Below are 25,205 nucleotides of genomic sequence, written 5' to 3'. Positions count from 1 at the left end.
AAAAAGATCCATCATTGAGGACTGAGGCTGTGGCTCAGTGGTAGAGTGCTGCTTAGCATGCACAAGGCTCTGTGTTTGATCCCTAATACTGCAAAAATAAAAATAAAAATCTTATTATTGAGAGCAGAATTATAATCCACAGTCACGTTGCACATGTGTGGAATCAGGATATGTGGGGCCTATTAGAACTAAGTGGTAGCTTTAGCAAATTCTAATGCCCTGTGATCTTCCCAGCATCTCAGTGTTCTTCTTCCAAGTCCTATAGGAACTTTTGCAGTAAGGAAGATACCAGTGAACAGAGCCATGGCTCACAAACAGAAATGGCACCCATTACACTGACTGTATTGCCTCCAGATCTGAAACTCATACTCCAGATTTAGTATTCCCAGAATGTCACACCATAGATACATGTGCTCTGGCTTTTCCTCTCCCTCTGTTGATAACTCTTAAAACGTTGACTGAGGTGAGGGCTATGATCTATGGCCGGGGAATAACATACTGGCTGAGGATAGAAGCTGAGATAACTTTGGCCCCATTAGCATCAGATTACAACTGAGTTTGTGGACCAGTCACAGGTACCAGCTAATTTTAGTTATGATCCTCTTCACATGTAGGCTAATTGGTAGGGATGTTGAGAAATAGGAATTATGGTTTACTAGGGAGATGAACCTCTGGATACAGTTCCATATTTATATAGATCCTAGTCTATGGGAAAAGAACTGCTTTTTGCAAGCAAGATTTTTTCATATTTAAGGCCACTAGTAAAAGCAATAAAATTGAACTTGAAAGTTAGGAAACATCTAAAACTATAATTAGGTTATTTGCTCTGGAGAAATTTGTATATAATGATTAGGTATTAAATTATTATAAGACCCAGTGGAGGGTCTGGCACAGTGGCTCATGTCTATAATCAGTGGCTCATGTCATCTGTGTCATAACGTTAGCAAGACCCCATCTCAAGTAAGCCAGGCAGAGTGGAACATGTATGTGATCTTAGCTACGTGGGAGGTATAAGTAGGAAAGTCAGGGTCTAAAGCCAGCCCAGGCAAAACCCCTCTTAAAAAAAAATAAAAACAAACAAACAAACTCTAAAGCAAAAAGGGTTGAGGTCATGGCTTAAGTGTCCTCATTAGAGTGCTTGCCTTGTAAGCACAAGGCTGCCCTGAATTCTAACCCTAGTACTAAGAGAAGAGAAAAGACCCAGTGGCCCAAGAAGTTACTATATCCACACTACTTTTTACTTTGTCATTTTCAGAGCATCGTAGAAATGTCTGATATTTTGAGGACTTCAGACTGAACAGAGAAAGTCTTAAACAGATAACTGTTACTTAGGTCATGGTATTTTCTTTCACATAGGATGATGGATGCTAACAACAGCATGTCCTGTAATGTTGCAGGTAAAAAGCAGGACATTTGGTATGTCATTGACCTACTGACTGGGGAGAAGCAGCAGACTCTGTCATCAACGTTTGCAGATAGCCTCTGCCCATCAGCCTCTCTTCTGTATCTTGGACGGACAGGTAAGAAACGAACCTTTGTTTTACAAACCTGTTTGTTTGCAGAATGATCTGATGAAGCTCCCCCATTGGCTTCTGCTACAGGTTTTGTTGTTCAGATAGTAGCCAAAGCTGTTCTCTCTCATCTATCAGATTATTACTCTTAAAACCCTTCAGATGGGTGGGTTAGGAGTGATGGGTGACAATGTGGTCGGACACCTTGTATTCATATACTGTTTTGTACAACTACCTAAAGATATTTTAAAAAATTAAAAAAGACCCTTCAGAGGCCCCATTGCCGAAGGAATACAGTCCAGACTGCATCACGACCCATGGAGCCCTGCTGTGGGTGCTACCTCTCTGCCTTGCCTCTCTCTTAATTCATTTCCCCCATTCAAATATTTTCTAATTGGGTGTGCCAGCTTACACCCACTAAGTAGCAGTTCTGTTTTTCTTTTTATTTTTTTTCTTTGTCTTTTCTTTTTTGGTACTGGGGATCAAACCCAGGACGTTGCACTTGCTAGGCAAGCACTTTGTCACTGAGCAACATCCCAGCCCTTGCAGTTCTGTTTTTAAGCACTTATATCAGGGTGTCCTTCTTCAACAGGTATGCTGGTTCTGCGTGCTGGCAAACATCCTCCTCTCTTCTTTATCTCTGCTCCACATCCTCTTCTGTGGAGCTTCTTCCCCAGCCTGAAGGCTCTCACCCTGCCCAGGGACACTGGGCTTGTCTCTCTGAGCTCATCTGGGGATAGATGTCATAGTGGACAGCCTTGTTGTAGCGGCCATCTCATGGCCGCCCATCACTGTCCCTTTTTAGGCATGAGTGGCACCCTCTTCACCATGCCATGCTTTATTTCCTCACTGTTGGCCATCATCTTTCTAGTACTTGTCGCTATTTATAAATTTTATGTGCCTATTTTTGCCTCCCCTGTTGGACTGTCAGTTCTTCTAGAGCAAGACTGGGTCTGTATACTGGACATATGCCATGATATGTATGAAGTGCTCCATCCAACATTGAAATGAGTGAATGAGTGGGCCCACTTACACACGATCATGATTAAAAATTGTTGAACCATAGTTAAACTAAAAGACACAAGAACAACACACAGAAGGGGAAAAATTATACTATAAATGTGGAATCTCATATATGTGTATCATGTATTAATAAAATTTTATAAGTCTATAAAGCAGGTCATTAAATTAAAAAACAAAACCTAGGATAAATTCATTATAATTGAGCACTAAATTCAGATCCTAGTATTCAGGCAACCAAGGCTTTGAGAAAGGAGATGCTGTGGATTATCAGTGAGACTAGTCCTAGGCCCTGGACAGGCTGGTTGGCCTCTTCTGTTGTTAGGAGAAGGGTCTTAGTCAGTAATATTCAGTACTATCCCCTTGTATAAATTAGATATTCTAACTCCCAACTGTTGGGACTGCTTAGGACTTGTTTGCTTTTTTCCATGTAAAGTTACAGAGACTCTAAAGTTCACCCCTGTGTAAAAATTGTGTGGTTCTCAGGTAGAATTGAGACATTTTAGGGAGTCCGGATATTCCCTAGCATAGGTGGAGTGTATGTACGTAGGTTGATAAAGCTACGGTTTCTTTCCTTGTGTGTATGACACAAAAGCTATTTTTTTTAATTTTTAACTTTTTTGTTTTTATAAAGATGAGGTACAGAGGGGTTATAGTTACATAAGTCAGGTAATGAGTATATTTCTCTGTGGACAATGCCACCCCTTCAAAAACTATGATCTTCATTGTCTGTGGCTGCGAAACAAATACCTTAGTGCCTTAAAATAACAGCCATTTTATTGTTCCTGATTCTGTGGGGCAAGAATTCAGGAAGTACTCAACAAGGTCAGCTCATCTTTATATGCAGGGTTGTCTCCTATCTGAGGCCTTGGTTCAGCTCCATGTAACCTTTCTCCATACAAATAGCCTACAGTTCATTTTTTTTTTAAACCAGCCTGGGATTTGAACTCAGGGCCCAGGCACTGTCTCTGAGCTTCTCTGTGCTCAAGGCTAGCGTTCTACCACTTCAGCCACAGTGCCACTTCCAGCTTTTTCTGTTTACGTGGTACTGAGGAATCAAGCCCAGGGTATCGTGCATATTAGGCAAGCACTCTACCACTAAGCCACACTCCCAGCCCCTAGCTTGCAGTTTCCTTTGGAGCAAAAGTGAGTGAGTGTCAAAACTGGGAGAAATGCAAGGGAAGGGGGACATTGTTCAAAAAAAAAAAAAATGTAGGGGCTGGGAAGGTGGCTCAGTGGTAGAGCGCTTGCCTTGCATGCTCAAGGCCCTGGGTTCGATTCCTCAGCACCACGTAAGCAAAAAGAAAAAGCCGGAAGTGGAGCTGTGGCTCAAGTGGTAGAGCGCTAGCCTTGAGCTGAAGAGCTCAGGGACAGCGCCCAGGCCCAGAGTTCAAGGCCCCACGACCGGACCCAAAAAAAAAAAAAAAAAAAAAAAAAAAATGTACTCTTTACCTGACTTACGAAACTGGAACCTCTCTGGTACAGCAGTTTTATAGTAACAATAATTTTTAAAATTATTGAGATTAAATGATTACATAAATTTCACTATAACAATAATCTTTTAAGTGAATGTTAGAATGCCTCAGAAGGTCTGAGTTCCTTAGGCCTTGTGGAGCAGGCTCCACAAGAGAACTTTACTTTCCATGCAATCAAAGCAAGTCATGAGGTTGGCCAAGGGTAGAGAAATAGACGTGGCCTCTTCATAGAAAGGGCTTCCCCCACCAAGGGAAGATTGATGATGGTGATCTTTTCAAACATTCTACCACAGTCCTCCCTCTGCATATAGAACTTAAAATCCCTTCCATGTACAAAATATTCTCAGCCCCCTCTCAAGAGTCCCAAAGTTCAATCACAGCATTAATCTCAAAATTCAGTGTCTTGGGATCTGTATCAGGCTTGGAGGTAGTTGTTTCTTATCTAGAAACCTGTGAATTAGAGTCAAGTCCCCCTCTCTCCCACAACTCCCCCCCCCCCCTCCACTGACATATAATTGTGAGACAGGATAGCTATAACAAACATTTTCATTCAGAAATGGAAACAAAAAATGCTGGGGATGTAAGACAGTGGTAACACACTTGCCTAGCATACATGCAGGGTCCTGGGTTTGATAAACCTGGGACATACACACACAGAAATTCCTAGCAAAAGGGAAAGGAAAGAAAGATACATAACGGACACTTGTCCTTGTAATTCTGAACTCTAGCAAGGCACATGTTTTCAGGTTTCCTGTTCTGAGGACAGGAAATATTCCTTGCTGAACACTTAGTGTTTCCCTCTGTGATTGGTTCTCTAGCACATGTTTTCAGTGGCTCTTAGTTCTTCAGAGAAATCCTTTCTTTTCTATCAGAAGTGGCTAGCTTTCTTTCTTTCTTCTTCTTTCTCTTTTTTTTTTCCCCGGTCATGGGGCCTGAACTCTGGGCCTGGGCACTTTCCCTCAGCTCTTCAACTCAAGGCTAGCACTCTAGCACTTGAGCACAGTGCCACTTCTGTCTTTTTCTGCTTATGTGGTGCTGAGGAATTGAACCCAGGGCCTCATGCATACAAGAAAGACAAACACTCTTCCACTGATCCACCTTCCCAGCCCTTTGGCTAGCTTTCTGAATCTGTTCCCTGTTCATTGAAAGTGGGGGAGGGGAGGACTAAAGGCCATACCCACTCATACATACCTAACTTGATGATCTCTGATTATGGTAGTTCATGCTTATCACTATTTGATGAACTATAGGCTTTCCATGTGTCAAATCATAACCTATTTCATTAGATAAAAGCTACAAATCTCTAAAACAGTCTGGTAGTTCTCAGACCCCTTCTTATCTAGGAGAGAGTGTATGAGGTACCATCTTTCTGAGTCCTCAAAGAAGTCTTTTTTTTTTCTTTTTCTTTTTTTGTTGGTTGTAGGGCCTGAACTCTGGGCTTGGGCACTGTCCCTCAGCTCTTCAGCTCAAGATTAGTGCTCGACCACTTGAGCCATAGCTCCACTTCCGGCTTTTTCTGCTTATGTGGTGCTAAGGAATCGAACCTAGGGCCTCATACATGCAAGGCAAGCACTGTACCACTGAGCTACCTTCCCAGCCCCTCAAAGAAGTCTCTGGGTTGGATCTAGATGAGGTCCTTTTCTTCTTGCTGCCAGTACTCTGGCAGTGCTTTGCTCTAAGGCTGTTGTTCATCTGAGACCACCTTCCAGACTCCTGGCTTCCTGCTTCCCATCTCGAGAATCTTTTTTTTTTCTCTCCCCCCCCCCCCCTTCAAATCTTGTGATCATTCGATGGTTATATAAATAGAATCCTGCAGTATTTAAAAAAAGAAAAAGAATGCCGGGCGCTGGTGGCTCACACCTGTAATCCTAGCTACTCAGGAGGCTGAGATCTGAGGATTGCGGTTCAAAGCCAGCCCGGGCAGGAGAGACCGTGAGACTCCTATCTCCAATAAAACCACCAGAAAACCGGAAGTGGCGCTGTAGCTCAAGTGGTAGAGCACTTGCCTTGAGCTGAAGAGCTGAGGGACAGCGCCCAGGCCCAGAGTTCAAGCCCCACGACCGACAAAAAAAAAAAAAAAAAAAGAAATTTCCTTGGTCAGATTCCCTAAATGTATTAGGTATTTTTTCTGACTTCCAGGTTGTAAGCAATAGCTTTACTAGTTGTGTCTCTAATCTAAGCCACCTTTTTTCAACTTTTTTTCAGCTTCTAACAACAATTTTCTCATTACTTTTCCAAGTCTCTACTAACAGTCCTCTTGTCCTCCAGCTTCTACTTGGTCCCAAAGTGCTGCATGTTTTAGGTTTTTGTGATGGTGTCATCCCACTTCTGGGTACTGATAAATTGCCATATAGTAAACCATCCTGAAACTTAATGGCTAAAAGCAACTATTATATGCTCATGACTTTGTGAGCTGTGAGTTCCAGGCCATAGTGAGTGTGACTGCTACTGCTCCACATGCTATTGACCAGGTTCAATCTTGTGTTTGGGTCTTAGTTCTCTTCCACATAGTTTCTCTTTCCACATAGACAGCCTGAACCTTTAAATTTGGTATTTAGGGAGAGCCTGTTTGTTGTAACTAGATATAGTCCAACACCTCAGCAGGTGCCACAGCCCCTCTGTGGTAATGGACTGGTCTGTATCCTTTAGAATACACCATCACCATGTATGACACCAAGACCCGAGAGCTCCGCTGGAATGCCACCTACTTTGACTATGCAGCCTCCCTTCCTGAGGACGACGTGGACTACAGTAAGTGTGCCCGGGGTGACTCACAGGCATCTTCCACATGTAGGAAACAATCATTTCAGAAACCAGATCTTCACTTACAGCACCTTTTTCTCTGATGAGATTCTGGACTTTCCATGGGCTTATAGTAAATACTTCCTACAGTCATTGTAGCAGGGGTCTAAGTGTTAAGTCTTACAACAGCCAACTTCTTAGGAGGTGGGTTTAGTCACAGAAGATGAAGATCAGACCTGTTGAACCCATATGTCATGGGGAAAATTTACTGGAAGCCCAAAGAAAGAACACATTTAAAAATCAGAGTGACATCGATAATCCTATCCAGAAAACCATCCCAAATGTGGCATGTCTTCTGATTATTTCTCTATTAACTTCTCCCAACTCAAAGAATAACTGAGAAACCGGATTTTGTCGTCTTAATATTGACACCTGAAAGTCTGACTGCCCATTCTGGCCCAGGACCTAGAATATTTTTTTGTCCTCAAGTTTTCTTTTGTGACTCAGGTACATATAGGTCTGACTTTAAATTTGATACTTAAGAGATTATTTTAGTTTGTTTTGTTTTGTTTTGAAACAGCTGTACTATGTAGTACCAGCTAACCTTTACCTTGTAACTCTCCTGCCTCAGCCTAAGCTCAGCTGGATTGAAGTTGTTCATTATTAGCATGCCTGACTCAAGCTGTAGGTTTTAAATAGTTGGTATAAAATGCCACATTGATAGAGATCACTTTTAGAGTAGAATGGAAAGGAACATCAGTGAGGAAATTGCCTTTGAGAGAATGATCCTATCTTATGTTTATAAGCCAGGGAATTCTTTTATGGTCTTGATATTGAGAAGCCTGAACAGCTCATTGGAAACCAGAAATCTGTTCTAAGAAGATCTGAGACTATTCCAGAAGTCTTATTTTCTCTGTTCAGGACTGTGATTGTCAAGTGAGTTAATGATGTGGTTGCAGGTGAGGTCCAATGTGCTTTGCTGTTTGGTCATTACAGAGATGTCCCACTTTGTGTCAAATGGCGATGGGCTAGTGGTGACTGTGGACAGTGAATCTGGGGATGTCTTGTGGATCCAAAACTACGCCTCCCCTGTGGTGGCGTTCTATGTCTGGCAGCGGGAAGGTCTGAGGAAGGTGATGCACATCAATGTGGCTGTGGAGACCCTGCGCTACCTGACCTTCATGTCTGGTGAGGTGGGACGCATTACCAAGTGGAAGTACCCATTCCCCAAAGAGACGGAGGCCAAGAGCAAGCTGATGTGAGTTGGGGAACTCGGGGCAGTAGGGGGCAGTAGAGGGTAGCTGGGATCCTGTTCTTCTGGTCCTACTGCAGTATAGCACTCCCTATACTAGAGGAAGCCGGGGGATGAAGCAGATGGCTCTGATGCCAAAAAGTGACTCACTGGAAAACCCTAGAATATAAGAACCAGGAGCACCCCTAGATGCTTCAAAGTTCTTGATTATTAAATAGTAGATGGACATAGGAAGGAGACGGCCAGGATAACTATAGCATATAGAATAACTATAAGCATGAATCTCTTATAAAAATAAGAGATTTTTTTAAAACTTTTTTTTTCTTTTTATTTGTTTGTGGTGCTAGGGTTGAACCCAGAGTCCTGTGCATGCTAGGTAAGCACTGTGCTATTGAGCTATATTCCCAGCCCAACTTGATGTATTTTCTAATTTTTTTTATTATGTTATATTCTTTTTTGGGGAGTGCCTGTCCTGGGGCTTGAATTCAGAGCCCAAGTACCATCCCTGAGTTTTTGTGATCAAGGCTACCACACTTATTACTTGAGCCATAGCTCCACTTCTGGCTTTTTGATTGAAGATAAGAGCCTCATGAAGTTTCTTTCTTTTTGCTTATGTGTGCTGAGGAATCAAACCCAGGGCCTCAGGCATGTAAGGCAAGCGCTCTACCACTGAGCCACCTTCCCAGCCCCATGAAGTTTCTTTCTTGGGCTGTCTTTGAACCATGATCCTCAGATCCTGTGTAGCTAGGATAACAGTCATGAGCTATTAGTCTCCAGAAATGTTACATTGATTTTAAATGTGAGAAAAAAAATGTGAAAAAAAATGAAGAAAGTGACATTGTTCAAAGAGAAATTTACTCTTTACCTAACAATTTAAAAATTAAAAAAAGAAAAAGAAGACCCAGCAGATTTGTGATCTCCATCCCCATCTGCTTATAGCTTGCTACAAAGTCACTTAAATACACCAAGTCCCTTCTTACTTTACAGAATTGTGGGGAGGGTTAAATAATGCATGAAAGTACTGTCTACAGTAAAACGTCGCTCAAATGGAAGGGTTTGGGTAAATCAGTAGCTGATTGACCCCACCAGGTATATTAGCAATAGTAACCACAGGTGTTGGACAAGGTAGATACTGGTAACCCCTGTCACCTCTCTGGTCTTCAGGACAGGGACAGAATACCTAGCTGTGGGACTACAAGTGTCACTCAATTTGGAATTAAAAAAAAATCTTATTTATTCTTATTGTTATAAAGATGATATAAAAATTAAAGGTAAGCCTACCACCAGTGGCTCATGCCTGTAATCCTAGCTACTCAGGAGGCTGAGATCTGAGGATCACAGTTCAAAGCCAGCCTGGACAGGAAAGTGTATAAGAATCTTATCTCCAGTTAACCACCAGAAAACCAGAAGTGGTGCTGTAGCTCAAGTGGTAGAGCGCTTGCCTTGAGCTGAAGAGCTTAGGGACAGCACCCAGGCCCAGAGTTCAAGCCCCACGACTGACCAAAAAATAAAAAGTAAAGATAAAGCATACATTTCTTTTTGACAATGTTACCCCTTCCCTTGCTCCCAACATCTGGAGTAGAGCAGTTGACTACTCCTTGGGGTCCCTGCAGAGTCCCTAGAGTCCTTGCAAGGCATTGTAGTGCTGGTACTGGGGTTGCTGGCGTGAAGATGCTGGTCAGTGTTATCCAAGAAGCTTTAGCAGTGGGCACTAAGTATTCATTCTCCTGGCCTGGGGCAGAGTCTAGTCTGGTCTTGGCATTTTGATAATAAAGAAACATCATTAATATTATAAAGCTTGTCATATTTCTGTAAGCAACAAGTAAAGCTTCTGCCTAGAGTCCTGCTGTTGTATTCTGCAGCAGTGCTACCTCATACCCCACTTCATAACCTCTCATATCCCACCTCAATCTACTACTGCTTTCCTCCCATGTCTGGAGCCAGTCGGACTCCATATATGGAAATGCCATTCGGGGCTGTCATTCTGCTCTCCCCAAGAGCTCCCTTTTGTGGGATCTGTGCATGAAATGAATTGGAACACATGTTTCTGTTTTTCCTTCCAGGCCCACCTTGTATGTTGGGAAGTACTCTACCAGTCTCTACGCCTCGCCCTCTATGGTACACGAGGGAGTCGCTGTTGTGGTGAGAACACCATGGGGCTCACTGAGCTTCCAACTACTTTGTTCCTTACTAGCAAAAAATACTCTTTTTTTTTTGTCAGTCGTGGGCTTGAACTCTGGGACTGAGCGCTGTCCTTCAGCTCAAGGCTAGCACTCCCACTTGAGCCACAGAGCCACTTCCAGTTTTTTGAGTGGTTTATTGGAGATAAGAGTTTCAAGGCCTTTCCTGCCTGGGCTGGCTTTGAACCGTGATCCTCAGATCTCAGCCTCCTGAGTGGCTCTACTCCTGAGCCATCAGTGCCCGGCCAAAGAAAATTCTTGAAACACCTGAATGTCCTGCTGGCTAAGAAGGAAAAATATAAAAGTGGAAAGTCTCAGGAACAGCTTCTGCTCATAACCCATTCTACTTTGGAAGCAAGATCTGTTACCAGAGCAGCTTCCTAAAGCCAAGAATCCCCGGTTATTTCACATTGCTTTTGTGTACAGATCTAAACTTTCTGACTGGGGTCCAGGCCCTCCTCAAGCCAGCCCTCCGTGTCTTCCACCACCCTGTTAGTTTCTCTATGGCAGTTGCATGGTCCAGTCAAGCACTTCTCCTTGACACCCTAAAGTTCCCGTCATCTTCCTTCTGAGCCTTTGTGGTTCTGACCTCACACTTCAAATGCCCTTTCTTCTTCATTTTGCCTACTCAGATTCCATCCATCCTTGTAACTTCTCAGCGTCTTAGGGTCTCAGCAGCCTGCCTTGAACACTGTCTGAATGTCTGAAGCATTATGATCCTGGCTGCTCATTCTGATCTTTCCAGGCCTGGAGCATATATATCTGTCTTCCTAGTGGATTGGCCCACTGCTCCAGCAACAGGGAAGAGCATACCTCTGTCAGCTCTAGTAATCGCTAAGCCAGCACTGGGTGTATGGTTAGAGTTTATGCTATCCTATTAATGGTGTTAGTGGTGACTAATAGATATCCACAAGTTATTCACTTAGGTCTGCCTCTTAGTAACTTCATGGTTCCCATTGTTTTGACTATCCTGAGCCAGCCCACATTAGGAACTGCTCAGCTGGATACATGGCCATTACTTTGGGCCTTCAGACAGTGACTAGAGAGGTTTGCTAAGAGAGCCAAGGAACCTGCTCTCTCTCAGGGCTCCCAGGCTCACCAACTCTGTCTCCACAGCCTCGTGGCAGCACTCTTCCTTTGCTGGAAGGCCCCCAGACTGATGGTGTCACCATTGGAGACAAGGGGGAATGTGTGATCACACCTAGCACCGACCTCAAGTTTGACCCTGGACTCAAGGGGAAGAACAAACTAAACTACTTGAGGAATTACTGGCTTCTCATAGGTAAGAGCTAGTCTCCAGGTGGCTTTAGGTGGTGGCATACTGCCCCCTGGTGGGCACCAGCCAGCCCTGCCAGTTTATTGCTGCCCTTTACTTTGTTCTGTCCATTTCAAGATGGTGGCTTAGACTTGGGAACATGTTTACTTCCAAGGTGAATAAGCCCTGTACCCAAATTACTGAGTCAGTTCTCAAAAATGGTTTATAGCTAATGTTCCAAAACTCAAGTATAAGTATTAGGTAATAGAAACTTAAGGTAAATTATCTGACATAAGAATGTCTCTTCCTTATTCTCAAAGTGATCCCATATGAGATAACTGCCCATTTTATAATTAAAGGTTCTGCATATGGACTAGAAATGAATGTGGATAAGGAACTGAGAAAAGAGGATTGAAGACCCAGGGGGATTGACAGTCATGAAGAATACAAAGCTGCCCCTACTTAGGACAGGATGGTTCCTAGTGTGTGGGAGTGTCTCTTGTTGTCTTTCTTTATTCTATCTCTTTTTGCTATTGAAGATGAAACCAATATGCCAAGTACTTGCTCTACTCCTGAGTTGCACACTGCCCCCCCCCTTTTCCTTTCTCTTCCCATTGTTGCTGCCATCACTAATGGCCCTGAGGTTGAATTGGAAGCTCTGCCACAGAGATAAGTGGTTGAAATGGCACTGCAAGGCAGCAATTGTGACAAATAAAGACAGATGAGGAGCACTGTGTTCCTATCTAGTGTCCTAAGTAATTAGCAGGTTAGAGAATACTTGAATACTATCCACCCTTCCTGTGCTCCCAGCCCCCATATACATGGATTCTGCTGCCTCCCAGCTAGAGGGTGAGAAGCAGAGGTGGGTCACAGCCGAGCAGGGTGGAAGGGTGGTAGGAATGAATAACAGATTGCCCTGAGGTAGATATGGTTTCATCTTCCTGTCCTCTTCCTTTTGGTATCTGCAGATAGAGGTCAGGGCTCTGGCTCTGTCCCAGGGATGCAAGTGGCTTGAGGAATATGAGCTCAGGAAGCAGCAGGACCTTCCAGGTAGGGAGTCTAGACAGGAGTGTATGTACCTAAGAGTTGAAGATGAGAAATGGTGTACCTCAACCCTGACCTGTTAGTTTGCAGGCTATTCAGGTCCTGTTCTCCTATTCTTTGTTTCTCCTGATTCCTTGCAACCATTTTTATCTTGGTTAGTAGTATTTTTACCAAGTAATAGACAAAGGGGATGTAAAAGGATTCTGTTTTCTTTTTCACAGAAATAGTTAAGAACAGACCCATACTGAGAAAAAAAAAAAGTAGCTAACTAGGCAGAGGCCATTAAAATTGCAAGGCTACTGGGTTTTATGTACCAATTAAGGATACATAAAATACCTGCCAGTGGTTAAGAAATGACACCGTAGAAATGTGGGTGAGAATATTAAAATATGTGGGAACCTAAAAAAAAGTCAGGATCCATGAGGATGGCTGAGTTAGAAAATGATCTCTCTTTAAAATAGCTTTTTTTTTTTTTTTTCCTTTTTATTGTGCATAGGGCTTAAACTCAGGGCCGGGGTGCTGTGTCTGAGCTTTTTTGCTTAAGGCTAGTTAGTGCTCTACCACTTTGAGCCATAGCTCTACTTCCTAAAATGGCTTTTCTTTCTCTCTCTCTCTCTCTCTGTCTCTCTGTCTCTCTCTCTCTCTCTCTCTCTTCCTTTCTCTCTTCCTTTCTTCCTTTCTTTTTTTTTGTATGGTTGATTGTGAGGCTTGAACTCTGGGCCTAGGTGCTGTCTCTCAGCTCTTCAGCTTAAGGCTAGTGCTCTACCATTTGAGCCACAGCATCACTTCCAGTTTTCTGGTGGCTTATTGGAGATAAAAGTCTTATGGACTTCCCTGCCTGGGGTGACTTTGAACCGTGATCCTCAGATCTCAGCCTCCTGAGTAGCTAGGATCACAGGCATGAGCCACTGGCACCTGGCCTAAAAGCTTTTCTGAGTAAGAAAACCAAGAAACGTATAATAATCTTACAATCCTGAGATCCCTTTTGACAAACTCCATAGCCAGTCATTTTCAAATAAGGCAGCAGAATACTATGAAACCTCCACTGTCTACATCTACCAAGCTTCATCACTTCTTGTACACTAACATATGCTCTCCCCTTTAAATGAGTTTACATTCTTATACGTGTGGGTGAGTGGATTTCATTGTTATACTATTCCAGCTAATCTCATCCTCCTTTATCAGTCTCCCTTCCAAAAATTACTTCATTAGGTTTCATTGTTCTATTTACAGAGTTGCGAATAGTTTATTTCAGTATTATTCAACCTCCTTCATCTTCCTTGTTGGCCCAAACCATACCCAAGTATGTTCTTTGATTTAGTTTTTTGAAAAACCTTAATGATATCATATTCATCTCCAAGATTAAATGAGTCTGGGTAGTAGATTCTGTGGTTTCTCCCAAGCTATGACCTTGACCTCCATGCTGTCAGAGTTGCCCAGTTCTCTGTCAAAGGAGCACATACCACCTTTGGAGGAACCACTGCAGGAGATCCAAAACAGGGCCTGGCTATGTGCTTTTCTCTAGAGTCTGGACCTATTGGTGCTGATAGATAAATAAGTCACAAAAGACCAGGTACTATTTATACAAAAATGTTTAGGAACACTATGGTTAGGGTTATAAGGTAGTTCAGTGTGTACAAGAAGATACTAGTAAAGGCCAGCTTCAGGAGAGGCTTGTTTGTAAGGAGTTGGGTGTCTTTTCTTGATAGGTGCCCTGCAGAGAGGTAGGACTCTAAGCAGTAAGAGTGGCTTTTGGAGCCGGGCGCTGGTGGCTCACGCCTGTAATCCTAGCTACTCAGGAGGCTGAGATCTGAGGATCACAGTTCAAAGCCAGCCCGGGCGGGAAAGACTGTGAGACTCCTATCTCCAATAACCACCAGAAAACCTGAAGTGGCACTGTAGCTCAAGTGGTAGAGCGCTCGCCTTGAGCTGAAGAGCTGAGGGACAGCGCCCAGGCTCAGAGTTCAAGCCCCACGACCGACAAAAAAAAAAAAGAGTGGCTTTTGGAAGAGAGGGCAGGCAGACACTGCAGCAGAGCGATATGTGGAAGGACAAGTCTATGCAGTCTGTGTTTCCCAGTCATTTGTCTCTTGTTAGTGAGCTTCTGTTACCTGTGGTTAGCTGCATTCAGATTTCCTGGCACCACCCATCAACAGGTCTAAGTCTGAGGTCTGAAGCAAGGAGCCACAGATAAGGCTACTTCGCTCCCAAGCAAAGCACATTTCAGTTTCCCTTTCTTACAAAAGGATAGCATATTGTAAATAGAGAACTGACCTAGAGAGATTGAGGTCAGATGAGGGATTAAAGAAGGTTTTTCCAGATCAGGAAATAGCAAGCTTGAACTAGTCCCTGTTGGTTCTCACTTGACACATGTCAGGTAATCTCTCATATAGAGATACCATAGATCATATAGATCATAGGGATCATAAGGAGATCATGGATTTGGGAGAACAGTGGAAATGATCATAAAGTGAGAGAGACCAGAACCAGAGTGAGAGGAGATCCCAGTGAAAGAACAAAAAGGAAAACATGGGGACTGGAGGTGTGGCTCAAGCCTGTAATCCTAGCTCCTGGGGACACAGACCAGTTTGAGGGTAGCGCAGGCAAAAAGAATTTCTTGAGGTGGGAGGGCAGGGATGATAGGGGAAAAATAAAGGAAGAGGCAACAATGCTTGATAGGAAATGTACTCATTACCTTGCTTATGTAACTGTAACCCCTCTGTACAGTATTTTCACAATAAAAAACTTACTTAAAAAAAAAAAGAGGGCTGGGAAGGTGGCTCAGTGGTAGAGCACTTGCCTTGCATGTATGAGTCCCTGGGTTCAATTCCTCAGCACCACATAAGCAGGAAAAAAAAAAGGCCGGAAATGGCGCTGTGGCTCAAGTGGTAGCACTTGCCTTGAGCTGAAGAGCTGAGGGACAGTGCCCAGTCCCAGAGTTCAGGCCCCACAACTGGACCAAAAAAAAAAAAAAGAATTTCTTGAGATTCCAGCTCAACCAATAATAACTGGGCACTGTGGCGCTCACCTTTTATCCCAGGTATGGCTCACGGAATAGAGTGCCTGCCTAGCATGCACAAGGCCCTATGTTCAAGCCATACTATTGCCAAAAAAAAAAAAAAAAAGGAAAGGAAAGCTTATCAGGTTGCTGATGCACTGAGTGAGAAAGGCTTCTTAGGCTGCATGTAGAATAATTTAACTTTAGAGCTAAACAGACTGTCAAGTCATATGATATGAAATCCCAATTCCTTACTTTATTCACCTTTGAGCCTCTTGTGGTAATTTGTACACAATTGATACAAAATCACTACATAATGAATACCGGGTAGTCTTGAAATACTGTGTGCAGAATCATGAGTGAATATTGAGAAAGCTATAATATTCCTCTTATCCCCTACCATCCAGCCAGCAGCTATTTCCTCTGTTCTCTTACACAATTCTCAAGTAGATAAGGGGATAAACAAAACTCCCCTAAGTAGTTAAAATGCTGGGAAGGGAGCTTGGCAGCATTAATAGGGTGATGTTACTGGAAAAGCATTGGAAAGAGAACTCCTTGGCCTTTGAATAAAGTGTCACAAGCTTCACCTATGAGTGGACACATGCATTCATATGAACCTTGCTTTGGACTGTATCTGAAACATCCTGATCTCAACTCATGGCAAAGACTTGTGTCTTTGTTCTCATTATCAGACTCAGAATACTATATTTTGCTATCAAGTTATAAAATGTCTGTTTTATGGAGAATTTTGTGGTAACTGCGTCTCATTTTCTCCCTCTATGGATGTGAAAGTTTCCTTGTGGAAAGGACCCCTCAGTGGGTAGCAACTTGCCCAAGTGTAGTGTTGAGTGTGACTACTACTTGAGAAATTTTTCTCATTAAAGGTTTGTTTCCTTTCACAGGACACCATGAAACCCCACTGTCTGCATCTACTAAGATGCTGGAGAGATTTCCTAACAATCTACCCAAACATCGGGAAAATGTGATTCCTGCTGATATGGAGAAAAAGAACTTTGAAGAAGTAAGTAAGGCCGGGCGCCGGTGGCTCATGCCTGTAATCCTAGCTACTCAGGAGGCTGAGATCTGAGGTTCACGGTTCAAAGCCAGCCCAGGCAGGAAAGTCCGTGAGACTCTTTACCTCCAATAAAACCACTAGAAAACCGGAAGTGGCGCTGTGGCTCAAGCGGTAGAGCGCTCGCCTTGAGCTGAAGAGCTGAGGGACAGCGCCCAGGCCCAGAGTTCAAGCCCCACGACCGACAAAAAAAAAAAAAGAAGTGAGTAAGGAAGTCAGCTACCAGCTCTGCCTCTTCCTATCAGGTGTTGGCTGTGTGTCAGGGCTCAGCTGAGACAGATGGCTAACTCAAATTAGAGCAGTTTGAGGGGAATTTAGTACTGGAACCACTCACATGGATGTGGACAGTACTAAAGGTTTTCATAACATTCCTCGGCCTAAAGCCAAAGAGGGCAAATGGGAAGGGTCCCAGGGATTCAGAGCCCTATTCTCCAATCTGGAGATAACCAGGCTAGAGAAATATACTGATTCCTATAACAGCAATCTGAGCAACATTGCTCAGAATTAGTCATACCTATTCCTTCCTGCGCACTTAGAAAGTAAAACTATAAAGAAAAATAAGACATTAATCCAATACCCTGAGTAGCTAAAGTCCAGGTTTTTATATTGAACCACCTGATCTAGAGCAAAGAATCTTTTAAAAATTGATTTAATACCCTGAAGTACATCTGACTCTTAAAGAGATGCTTATGAATAGATATCTTGTGTTGTCCCTAGTCACATGCTCAGCAAACATTCCTTAGCTACCTACCATCTATCTACCAGACAGATCATATCCCATAGATCATGGCACACCGTGAAGGAGAGAAGCTGGGCTGTTGTGTTTGGAAGGACTCAGAGTGCCGCTGAGAGGGGAGATTTCATCAGAGGCCCATGAGAGGTGGCGAATGACATGCACATGTGGAAATAAATTAGTATGGCTGGAGCTGTGTGTTACTTCATTGGGCAAACAGTAACAATTTATCTGAAATGCTAGATGTTTGAGGACAGATCTTGGGATTTTCCTAAGCCATTCCATGAGGCTGCAGAGACTAAGGAGATCAGAGGATAAAACTGGCTCCAAATTTGTCTATTATTGTTATTGTTGTTACTGTTATTATTATTTTGGTGCTAGTCACGGGGTTTGAACTCAAGGCCTAGGTACTGTCCCTGAGGCTTTTGTTTTTCTTTCAAGGCTAGCATTTTTCCACATGAGCCACAGCTTCATTTTTACTTTTTTTGTTGCTGTTGGTTAATCGAAATGAGTCTCACAGACTTTCATGCCTGGGCTGGCTTTCGACCACAATCCTCAGCTCTCAACCTCCTGACTTAGGCCTACAGCTACCAGTACCTGGCAATTCGGAGTTTCTTACTAAAAAATTTCTTTAACAGAGATAGGCTGACGCCTGTCTCCTAACTCATCAGGAGGCTGAGACCTAAGGATTATGGTTTGACACCAGCCCAGGCAGGAAAGTCTGTGAAACTCTCATCTCTAATTACCCACCTAAAAACTGGAAGTAGAGCTGTCGCTCAAAGTGATAGAGCACTAGCCGGAATCACAAAAGCTCAGGAACAGGCCTTGAGTTCAAACCCCACAATCAACATGAACAAAAAAGGAAAGTCTTCTGATACTTTCCAAAACAGTTTGGAGGAGGAGTAGAATTGTTGAATCAATGTTAGTTTTGGAGTTGCACTGAAAGTTTATAAGCAACATAAGAGTGGCTTCATTACTTTATTAGGTTTATTAGGTGGGTGCCTGAACATGTGTGTAACTATCCTTTTTTGTTTTTTTAATTTATTTTGTGTCACTACCCAGGCTTGAACAGTCTTGCTAGGCTTTCTTGCTCACAGTTGGCATTCTTTTTTTTTTTTTTTTCTTTTTGGTCCGGTCGTGGGGCCTGAACTTTGGGCCTAGGCACTGTCCCTCAGCTCTTCAGCTCAAGGCTAGCACTACGACTTGAGCCACAGCGCCACTTCCGGCTTTTTTCTTTTTGCTTATGTGGGCTGAGGAATCGAACCCAGGGCCTCATGCATGCAAGGCAAGTGCTCTACCACTGAGCCACCTTCCCAGCCCACAGTTGGCATTCTTCACTTGAGCAAGAAATCTTTTTTCAAAGTTTCTCCAAATATCAAATCTATTGTCAAAGAAGGAAATTTTTGCTTTCATTGAGATTTTCAAGAGTATTATCAGGATCTCAAAGCATTTCCGTGTGTATTGCTCTTAAATCTGTTTTTTATTTTGATTTCTTATATTTTGTTGATTGTGGAACTTGAAGTCAGAGCCTGAGTACTGTCTCTGAGCTTTTCAGCTCAAGGCTAGTGCTCTACCACTTTGAGCCACAATTCTCTTTTTTTCTTTTAATTTTTTTTTGGGGTCTGGTTGTGGGGCTGAACTCTGGGCCTGGGCGCTGTCCCTCAGCTCTTCAGCTCAACACTAGCACTCTACCACTTGAGCCACAGTGCCACTTCTGGCTTTTTTCTTTTTGCTTATGTGGTGCTGAGGAATCGAACCCAGGGCCTCAGGCATGCAAGGCAAGTGCTCTACCACTGAGCCACCTTCCCAGCCCTTGAGTCACAATTCTACTGATGGAATTTCCACAATTTTCTGGTGGTTAATTGGAGACAAGAGTTTCACAGACTTGAGTCTCAGGGGGTGGGAGATGGGAAGGGGAAACAAAGGAGGAGGCAACAGTGCTTGATAAGAAATGTACTCATTGGGGCTGGGAAGGTGGCTCAGTGGTAGAGCGCTTGCCTTGCATGCCTGAGGCCCTGGGTTCGATTCCTCAGTACCACATAAGAAAAAAGAAAAAAGCCAGAAGTGGTGCTGTGGCTCAAGTGGTAGAGCGTTAGCCTTGAGCTGAAGAGCTGAGGGACAGCGCCCAGGCCCAGAGTTCAGGCCCCACGACTGGACCCAAAAAAAAAAACAAAAAAAAAAAAGAAAGAAATATACTCATTATCTTGCCCATGTAATTGTAGCCCCTCTATATGGTATTTTCACAATTAAAAAAAAAAGTCTCACAGACATTCCTGCCTTGGCTGGCTTTGAATCATGATTCTCAGGTCTCAGCCTCCTGAGTAGCTAGGATTACAGGCATGAACTATTTATTAGCTTCTGACTGATTATATACCTTTTTATTGGCTTAAAAATATATATATTGCAGCATTTTAAAAAATGCCCCTTCTAGCCTACTTTTACATTGTAAGTAGAGATTACCTCTCTTGGTCACTCAGCTCTCTGTATCTAACTAGAAGTTTTACAGTGATGTAGTATGTGTGTATCTCTCTCTCTTATTCAAGGTTATTAACCTGGTTGACCAGGCTTCAGAAAACACACCAATTACCATGTCTCAGGATGTAGAAGAAAAGTTGGCTCCTGCTCCTGCCAAGCCTGAGGCTCCTGTGGACTCCATGCTCAAAGACATGGCCACCATCATCCTGAGCACCTTCCTGCTGGTGGGCTGGGTGGCTTTCATCATCACCTACCCGCTGGTAAATTCAGCCCTACCAGCCTGTCTACATCCCAGCACTCCTCCTCCTGTTGCTATTTGTCAGGGAGGGCCACACAAAAACTGCCAACACATTGCTTTTCACATTTAAAAGTCAAAATTTGCTTATCTTCAAGAAACATTGTAAGCCAAGTGCTTCTGGCTGATGCCAACTAATTCCAGCTACTCAGGAAGCTGAGATTTGAGGATTGAAGTTTGAAGCCAGCCCAGGCAGAAACATGTGAGACTCTTCTTTCCAATTGACCACCAGAAAGTTGGAAATGAGGCTGTGGCTCAAGCAGTATGAGTGCCAGCCTTGAGCCAAAAAGCTAAAGGACAGTACCTAGGCCCTGAGTTCAAGTCCTAGTACCTGCAAAAAAAAAAAAAAATGAAAGAGACATTAGGTTAGATTTCATATCCAAAGCTGAGTCTTTTACAAGAATTGGGCTACAAAACTGATTTATGTATCCTGTTTAATACTGAGGATAGTAGATGAAAATCTCTCCTCTCTTTGAAACTGCCTGTTAGATCATCTAAAGCAAAATAAAGTACGATGATTCCTTCATCTTCCTAGTTGGAAATAAGCAAACAAAAGTTCTGTGGTAGAGGAAGTGATTGCTTCCTGTTTTATTTTCCTTTACTCAGTTCTGTGAGGTCATTATTATTTATCCTCTGTCAATAAAGAAGTAACTAGGCTCTGAGAAGCTAAGTACCTTCCTTTCCTAGTGCCTTTCCTCAGTTAATAGGTAATTTTTTTTTTCCAGTTCAGAGAAAACAAGCTAAGAAACTCTCCATTGGGTTGTTGGCTATACCCCACTCCACCTCCCACACCTGGACAGGAATAATCACAAATCCCTGCTGCCTCTAATGGTGATGGAGCACAGCTTTCGGCATATTTAAGAGGAGTGAGGATTTGGGGCAGCATGGTGATAGACTCAGGGAGCAGGGCCTTGGCCAGGCGCTGTGGTTCAGGCTCTGCCTGACCTCCCGTGCACTAACTCCATCAAGTCCACAGCCATGGTGGAGCAAGAGGCAGGGCTTACTCCTCTTCACCGCCCTCCCACCCATCTGGTCATCATTCTTGCTGTTTGCTATCACTTTGGCAACAACCTCAAGACTGATAAAAAGTCAAAACATTCTCAAATTAAATAGATTCCCCTTCATCTGTCCCAACCCTCCATCTATGTCAGTCCCTTCCTTGGTAGGCAGTCTTGACCAGGCTGCTCTGGGGTTGGAGGTTTGGGGATTCGGTAGCAGGAGTTCTTACTGGCAGAAAGCCCTCTAGTCATTGAACAGATTCCACCTCCCTATGACTTCTCTCTGGTCTCCTTATGTCTTGAGTGGTTCATATGTCTCCTCTGTCTGGGGGGCACCCCTTTCCTGCAGCTTGTTTCTCCACAGAAAGAGCTATACTTACCCAGATGTGGGCGGGTTTCTCTTCCCAGAGCATGCATCAGCAGCACCAGCTCCAACACCAGCAGTTCCAGAAGGAACTGGAGAAAATCCAGCTCCTACAGCAGCAGCAGCTGCCTTTCCACCACCATGGAGATGCAACACAGGACGCTGAGCTCCTAGACACATCTGGCCTCTACTCAGAGAGCTCAGGAACCAGCAGCTCCAGCCCATCCCCCAGAGCCTCCAACCACTCAATGCACTCCAGCAGCTCTGCCTCCAAGGCCGGTGCCAGCCTCTCCCTGGAGCAAGATGATGAGGGTAAAGCCATTTGCCATTCTGTCTTCTTTCCTTTGAACACCACCTGAGAACTTGTAGTGCACCATGTCCTTCCATGAGATGATGAAATGCTGTTGCCAAGGATTCACTCTGACTTCCAAGGATTCCCCGACTTCCTTCCATGCTGTAGGCCTTCATGATAGGCTTCTGCCCCATCACATGGCATCTCCCTTCAGAGCACCTTTCCAGAGCCACCTTGGCCATCTCCATCTTTCCCCCACAGGGTTAGGAACTGCTTTTGACTGGGGGGTGGGGGGAAGGGGGACGGGGAGAGACACATCTTCCCACCAGACTTGAAAGAATTGGTGGCCAAGTAGAAAAGTGCAGCTGCAGCCCAGTTTCCTCTCAGGGAGTCATCTTAGTTGGTCGTCAGGGTCCTTATTCTGAGATTGACACAAGCCTGTGGATGTAGGCCAGTCTCTTCATTACATGTCCACCATCAGGATGTTTCAGCTCCAGGTCTTGGAGGTGTATCTTTCTCTTTTCATTAACCACTAAATAGTTATATGTAAATGAATATAAATATATCAGATTCTAGAGAGAATCCTTATCTTTGAGAAGGCTTTAAGACATGTAGTCTCAATATAATACAAAGGCACAAGCCGAATGTCCTAGCCATAAGTGAGCAGTGGGCTGAGTTGGCTCTTGCCTATCAGGAATCTGGGTTAGTAGAGTCTTCTTTTAAAACCGAACTTCTAATCAGAGGGCAAGAAGCTGAAGTCTTGAAGTTCCTCAGGTGACTGTCTTCTTTTTCCTGTTTTGTTCCAGATGAGGAAACCAGTGTGGTGATTGTGGGGAAAATTTCATTCTGTCCCAAGGATGTCCTGGGTCATGGAGCCGAGGGCACAATTGTATACCGGTAAGTAGAATAGCCAGCTCCATACCCTCCCCACCAGCTCAAACCGTGATTAGAGTAGGTGGATTTCACCTCCAGGGAGCCATGTTCTAGGAGGACGGAGCTGCTGGTGGTTGTCGGGACCTCTGGGAGGACTGTGGGTCCACAGGTGGCATTTTTTCCTACAAGCCTGACCTGCATTAACCAAAACTCAACTGCTGCTGCTGCTGGTCCCACAGGGGCATGTTTGACAACCGTGATGTGGCTGTAAAGAGGATCCTCCCCGAGTGTTTCAGCTTCGCCGACCGGGAGGTCCAGCTGCTGCGAGAATCAGATGAGCACCCAAACGTGATCCGTTACTTCTGCACGGAGAGGGACCGGCAGTTCCAGTACATTGCCATCGAGCTGTGCGCAGCCACACTGCAGGAGGTGGGTTCACTGTGACTTCCAAGGATTCCCCGACTTCCTTCCATGCTGTAGGCCTTCATGATAGGCTTCTGCCCCATCACATGGCATCTCCCTTCAGAACACCTTTCCAGAGCCACCCTGGCCATCTCCATCTTTCCCCACAGGGTTAGGAACTGCTTAGGGAGGCGGGGAGGAAGACACATCTTCCCACCAGACTTGAGAGGACTGGTAGCCAAGTAGAAAAGTTCAGCTGCAGCCTGAAGGCTGGCCTTCAGGTGCTTAAATGGGTGACAGCTTTGCCGTGGCCACTGCAGCTTGCCTTCCCTTGCCAATGGGATATCATTTTACAGTTTGCCAATTTATTATTTTGAAATTTTATTTTATTGGCTATTGATTTATAGTGTACTGAAATGGACTCATTTTATTTTATTTATTTATTTTTTTTGGGGGGGGTCCAGTCATGGGGCCTGAACTCTGGGCCTGGGACCACTTTGAGCCACAGTGCCACTTCCGGATTTTTATCTTTTTGCTTATGTGGTGCTGGGGAATCGAACCCAGGGCCTCATGCAGCAAGGCAAGCGCTCTACCACTGAGCCACCTTCCCAGCCCCAAATGGACTCATTTTAAATGTATGTGTTTGATATATGTTGACAAATGCGTATGCTCGTTTAACAGCACCAAATGCAGAACTTTTTTTTTGGTCATGGGGCTTGAACTCAGGGCCTGGGCTCTGTCCCTTGAGCTCTTTCAGTCAAGGCTAGTGTTCTACCACTTTAAGCCGCAGTGCCACTTCCAGTTTTTCGGTGGTTAATTGGAGAAAAGAGTGTCATAGGGACTTTTCTGCTGGCTGGCTTCAAACTGTGATCCTCAGATCTTAGCCTCCTGAGTCGCTAGGAGTACAGGCATGAGCCACTGGCACCCAGCAAAAGTAGAACATTTTTTTTCTCCCCAGCTATAGTAGTATAGTCTGTGTGAGAGCAGTCTTGGGCTGCATCTGGCATCTCTGCCCCTTTGCCTTCTGGGAAGTGGTCAGTTGTGGCTGGTAGGCTTGGATGTTGCTGGTTGAGTCTAGGCCATAAAAGCTTTTGCTTTGTTTCCAGGATCATCCTGAAATACTACTGTATCATTTGGATTCCACTGTGTTTACCTACGTGCACAGTGAACTTGAGCATCTAATCTTCTTTTCTTTCTCATTATAAATTAGTAAATTGGAGCCCTTTTTGTTTAAATCAGACTATTGGCCATAGGAGGTCTGTTAGAAAATACAAATTTGGGGTCTAGGAGCATGGCTAAAGTAGTAGAATGCTTCACAGATGTGAAGCCTTGAATTCAAACCCCAGTACACACCCCCCAAAAAATGTATGAAGAAAATATAGATTAGAAAGAGTATTGTTAGAAAAGGGGAGTAAAAGAAAGTGAGCCCCCGGGCCAAGAAGTCCTGCAAACTGTCTGTTATTGTGACCTTGCCCCTATGTCTCTTGTAGTACGTGGAACAGAAGGACTTTGCCCACCTTGGTCTAGAGCCCATCACCTTGCTGCAGCAGACCACCTCAGGCCTGGCGTACCTCCACTCCCTCAACATTGGTAAGAGGCTCCCCTTTGCTAGGAAGGGGTGGTGGAACGGCACAGGTAGGTACACTTCACCTTTCATTAAGCTCTTCATTACATCACTGATGTGTGAGGGTAGAGAGTAGTGTCTTGATAACTTACACAAGAATTTGAAGAGGAATAAAGTACCTAAAAAATAGAACTTTTAGAAATGGGCAAGCAGGTATATTTGGGGGTCTGACAAGGACATTTCCCCTTGTAGGGAGCCAGAGCCGCTTGTGGTAAGCACGATCAAATCTGGAGTTCTCTCTTAGTTCACAGAGACCTGAAGCCCCACAACATTCTCCTCTCCATGCCCAATGCACATGGCAGGATCAAGGCCATGATTTCCGACTTTGGCCTTTGCAAGAAGCTGGCAGTGGGCAGACACAGCTTCAGCCGCCGTTCTGGGGTACCTGGCACCGAAGGCTGGATTGCCCCTGAGATGCTGAGTGAAGACTGCAAGGAGAACCCTGTGAGTTCTGGGCACAGCCCTCAGAAAACCTTAAAACAGCCCGTTGTGTCTCAGCAGTTTAGGAGTGAAGGCATGTCAGTGAAGAATGACATTCCTTTAACAAATTGCTGCATGTGAAATCTTTATATTGTTTACATGATGGGCAAATGTGAACAC

General features: G+C 44.1%; 1 protein-coding gene across 1 annotated transcript in view; it reads left to right on the top strand.

The window, feature by feature from the left end:
• The window catches only part of Ern1 (endoplasmic reticulum to nucleus signaling 1), a 98,799-nt gene that overhangs the window by 62,351 nt on the left and 11,243 nt on the right, over positions 1 to 25,205 (top strand). Inside the window, exons 6-17 of the mRNA XM_069993081.1 lie at positions 1,398 to 1,520; positions 6,656 to 6,757; positions 7,745 to 8,006; positions 10,064 to 10,142; positions 11,297 to 11,462; positions 16,380 to 16,498; positions 19,826 to 20,017; positions 21,459 to 21,726; positions 22,513 to 22,603; positions 22,819 to 23,008; positions 24,472 to 24,571; positions 24,850 to 25,049. Of these exons, the coding sequence (XP_069849182.1) occupies positions 1,398 to 1,520; positions 6,656 to 6,757; positions 7,745 to 8,006; positions 10,064 to 10,142; positions 11,297 to 11,462; positions 16,380 to 16,498; positions 19,826 to 20,017; positions 21,459 to 21,726; positions 22,513 to 22,603; positions 22,819 to 23,008; positions 24,472 to 24,571; positions 24,850 to 25,049 (1,892 nt within the window). The remainder of the gene's footprint in view (positions 1 to 1,397; positions 1,521 to 6,655; positions 6,758 to 7,744; positions 8,007 to 10,063; positions 10,143 to 11,296; positions 11,463 to 16,379; positions 16,499 to 19,825; positions 20,018 to 21,458; positions 21,727 to 22,512; positions 22,604 to 22,818; positions 23,009 to 24,471; positions 24,572 to 24,849; positions 25,050 to 25,205) is intronic.

Source organism: Dipodomys merriami, unplaced genomic scaffold (genome assembly GCF_024711535.1).
Source record: "Dipodomys merriami isolate MVZ:Mamm:240054 unplaced genomic scaffold, mDipMer1.0.p SCAF_42, whole genome shotgun sequence".
NCBI classification, from domain to species: domain Eukaryota; kingdom Metazoa; phylum Chordata; class Mammalia; order Rodentia; family Heteromyidae; genus Dipodomys; species Dipodomys merriami.
The sequence above is the reverse complement of the archived record's forward strand: the minus strand, read 5'-3'. Positions and strand labels throughout refer to the sequence as shown.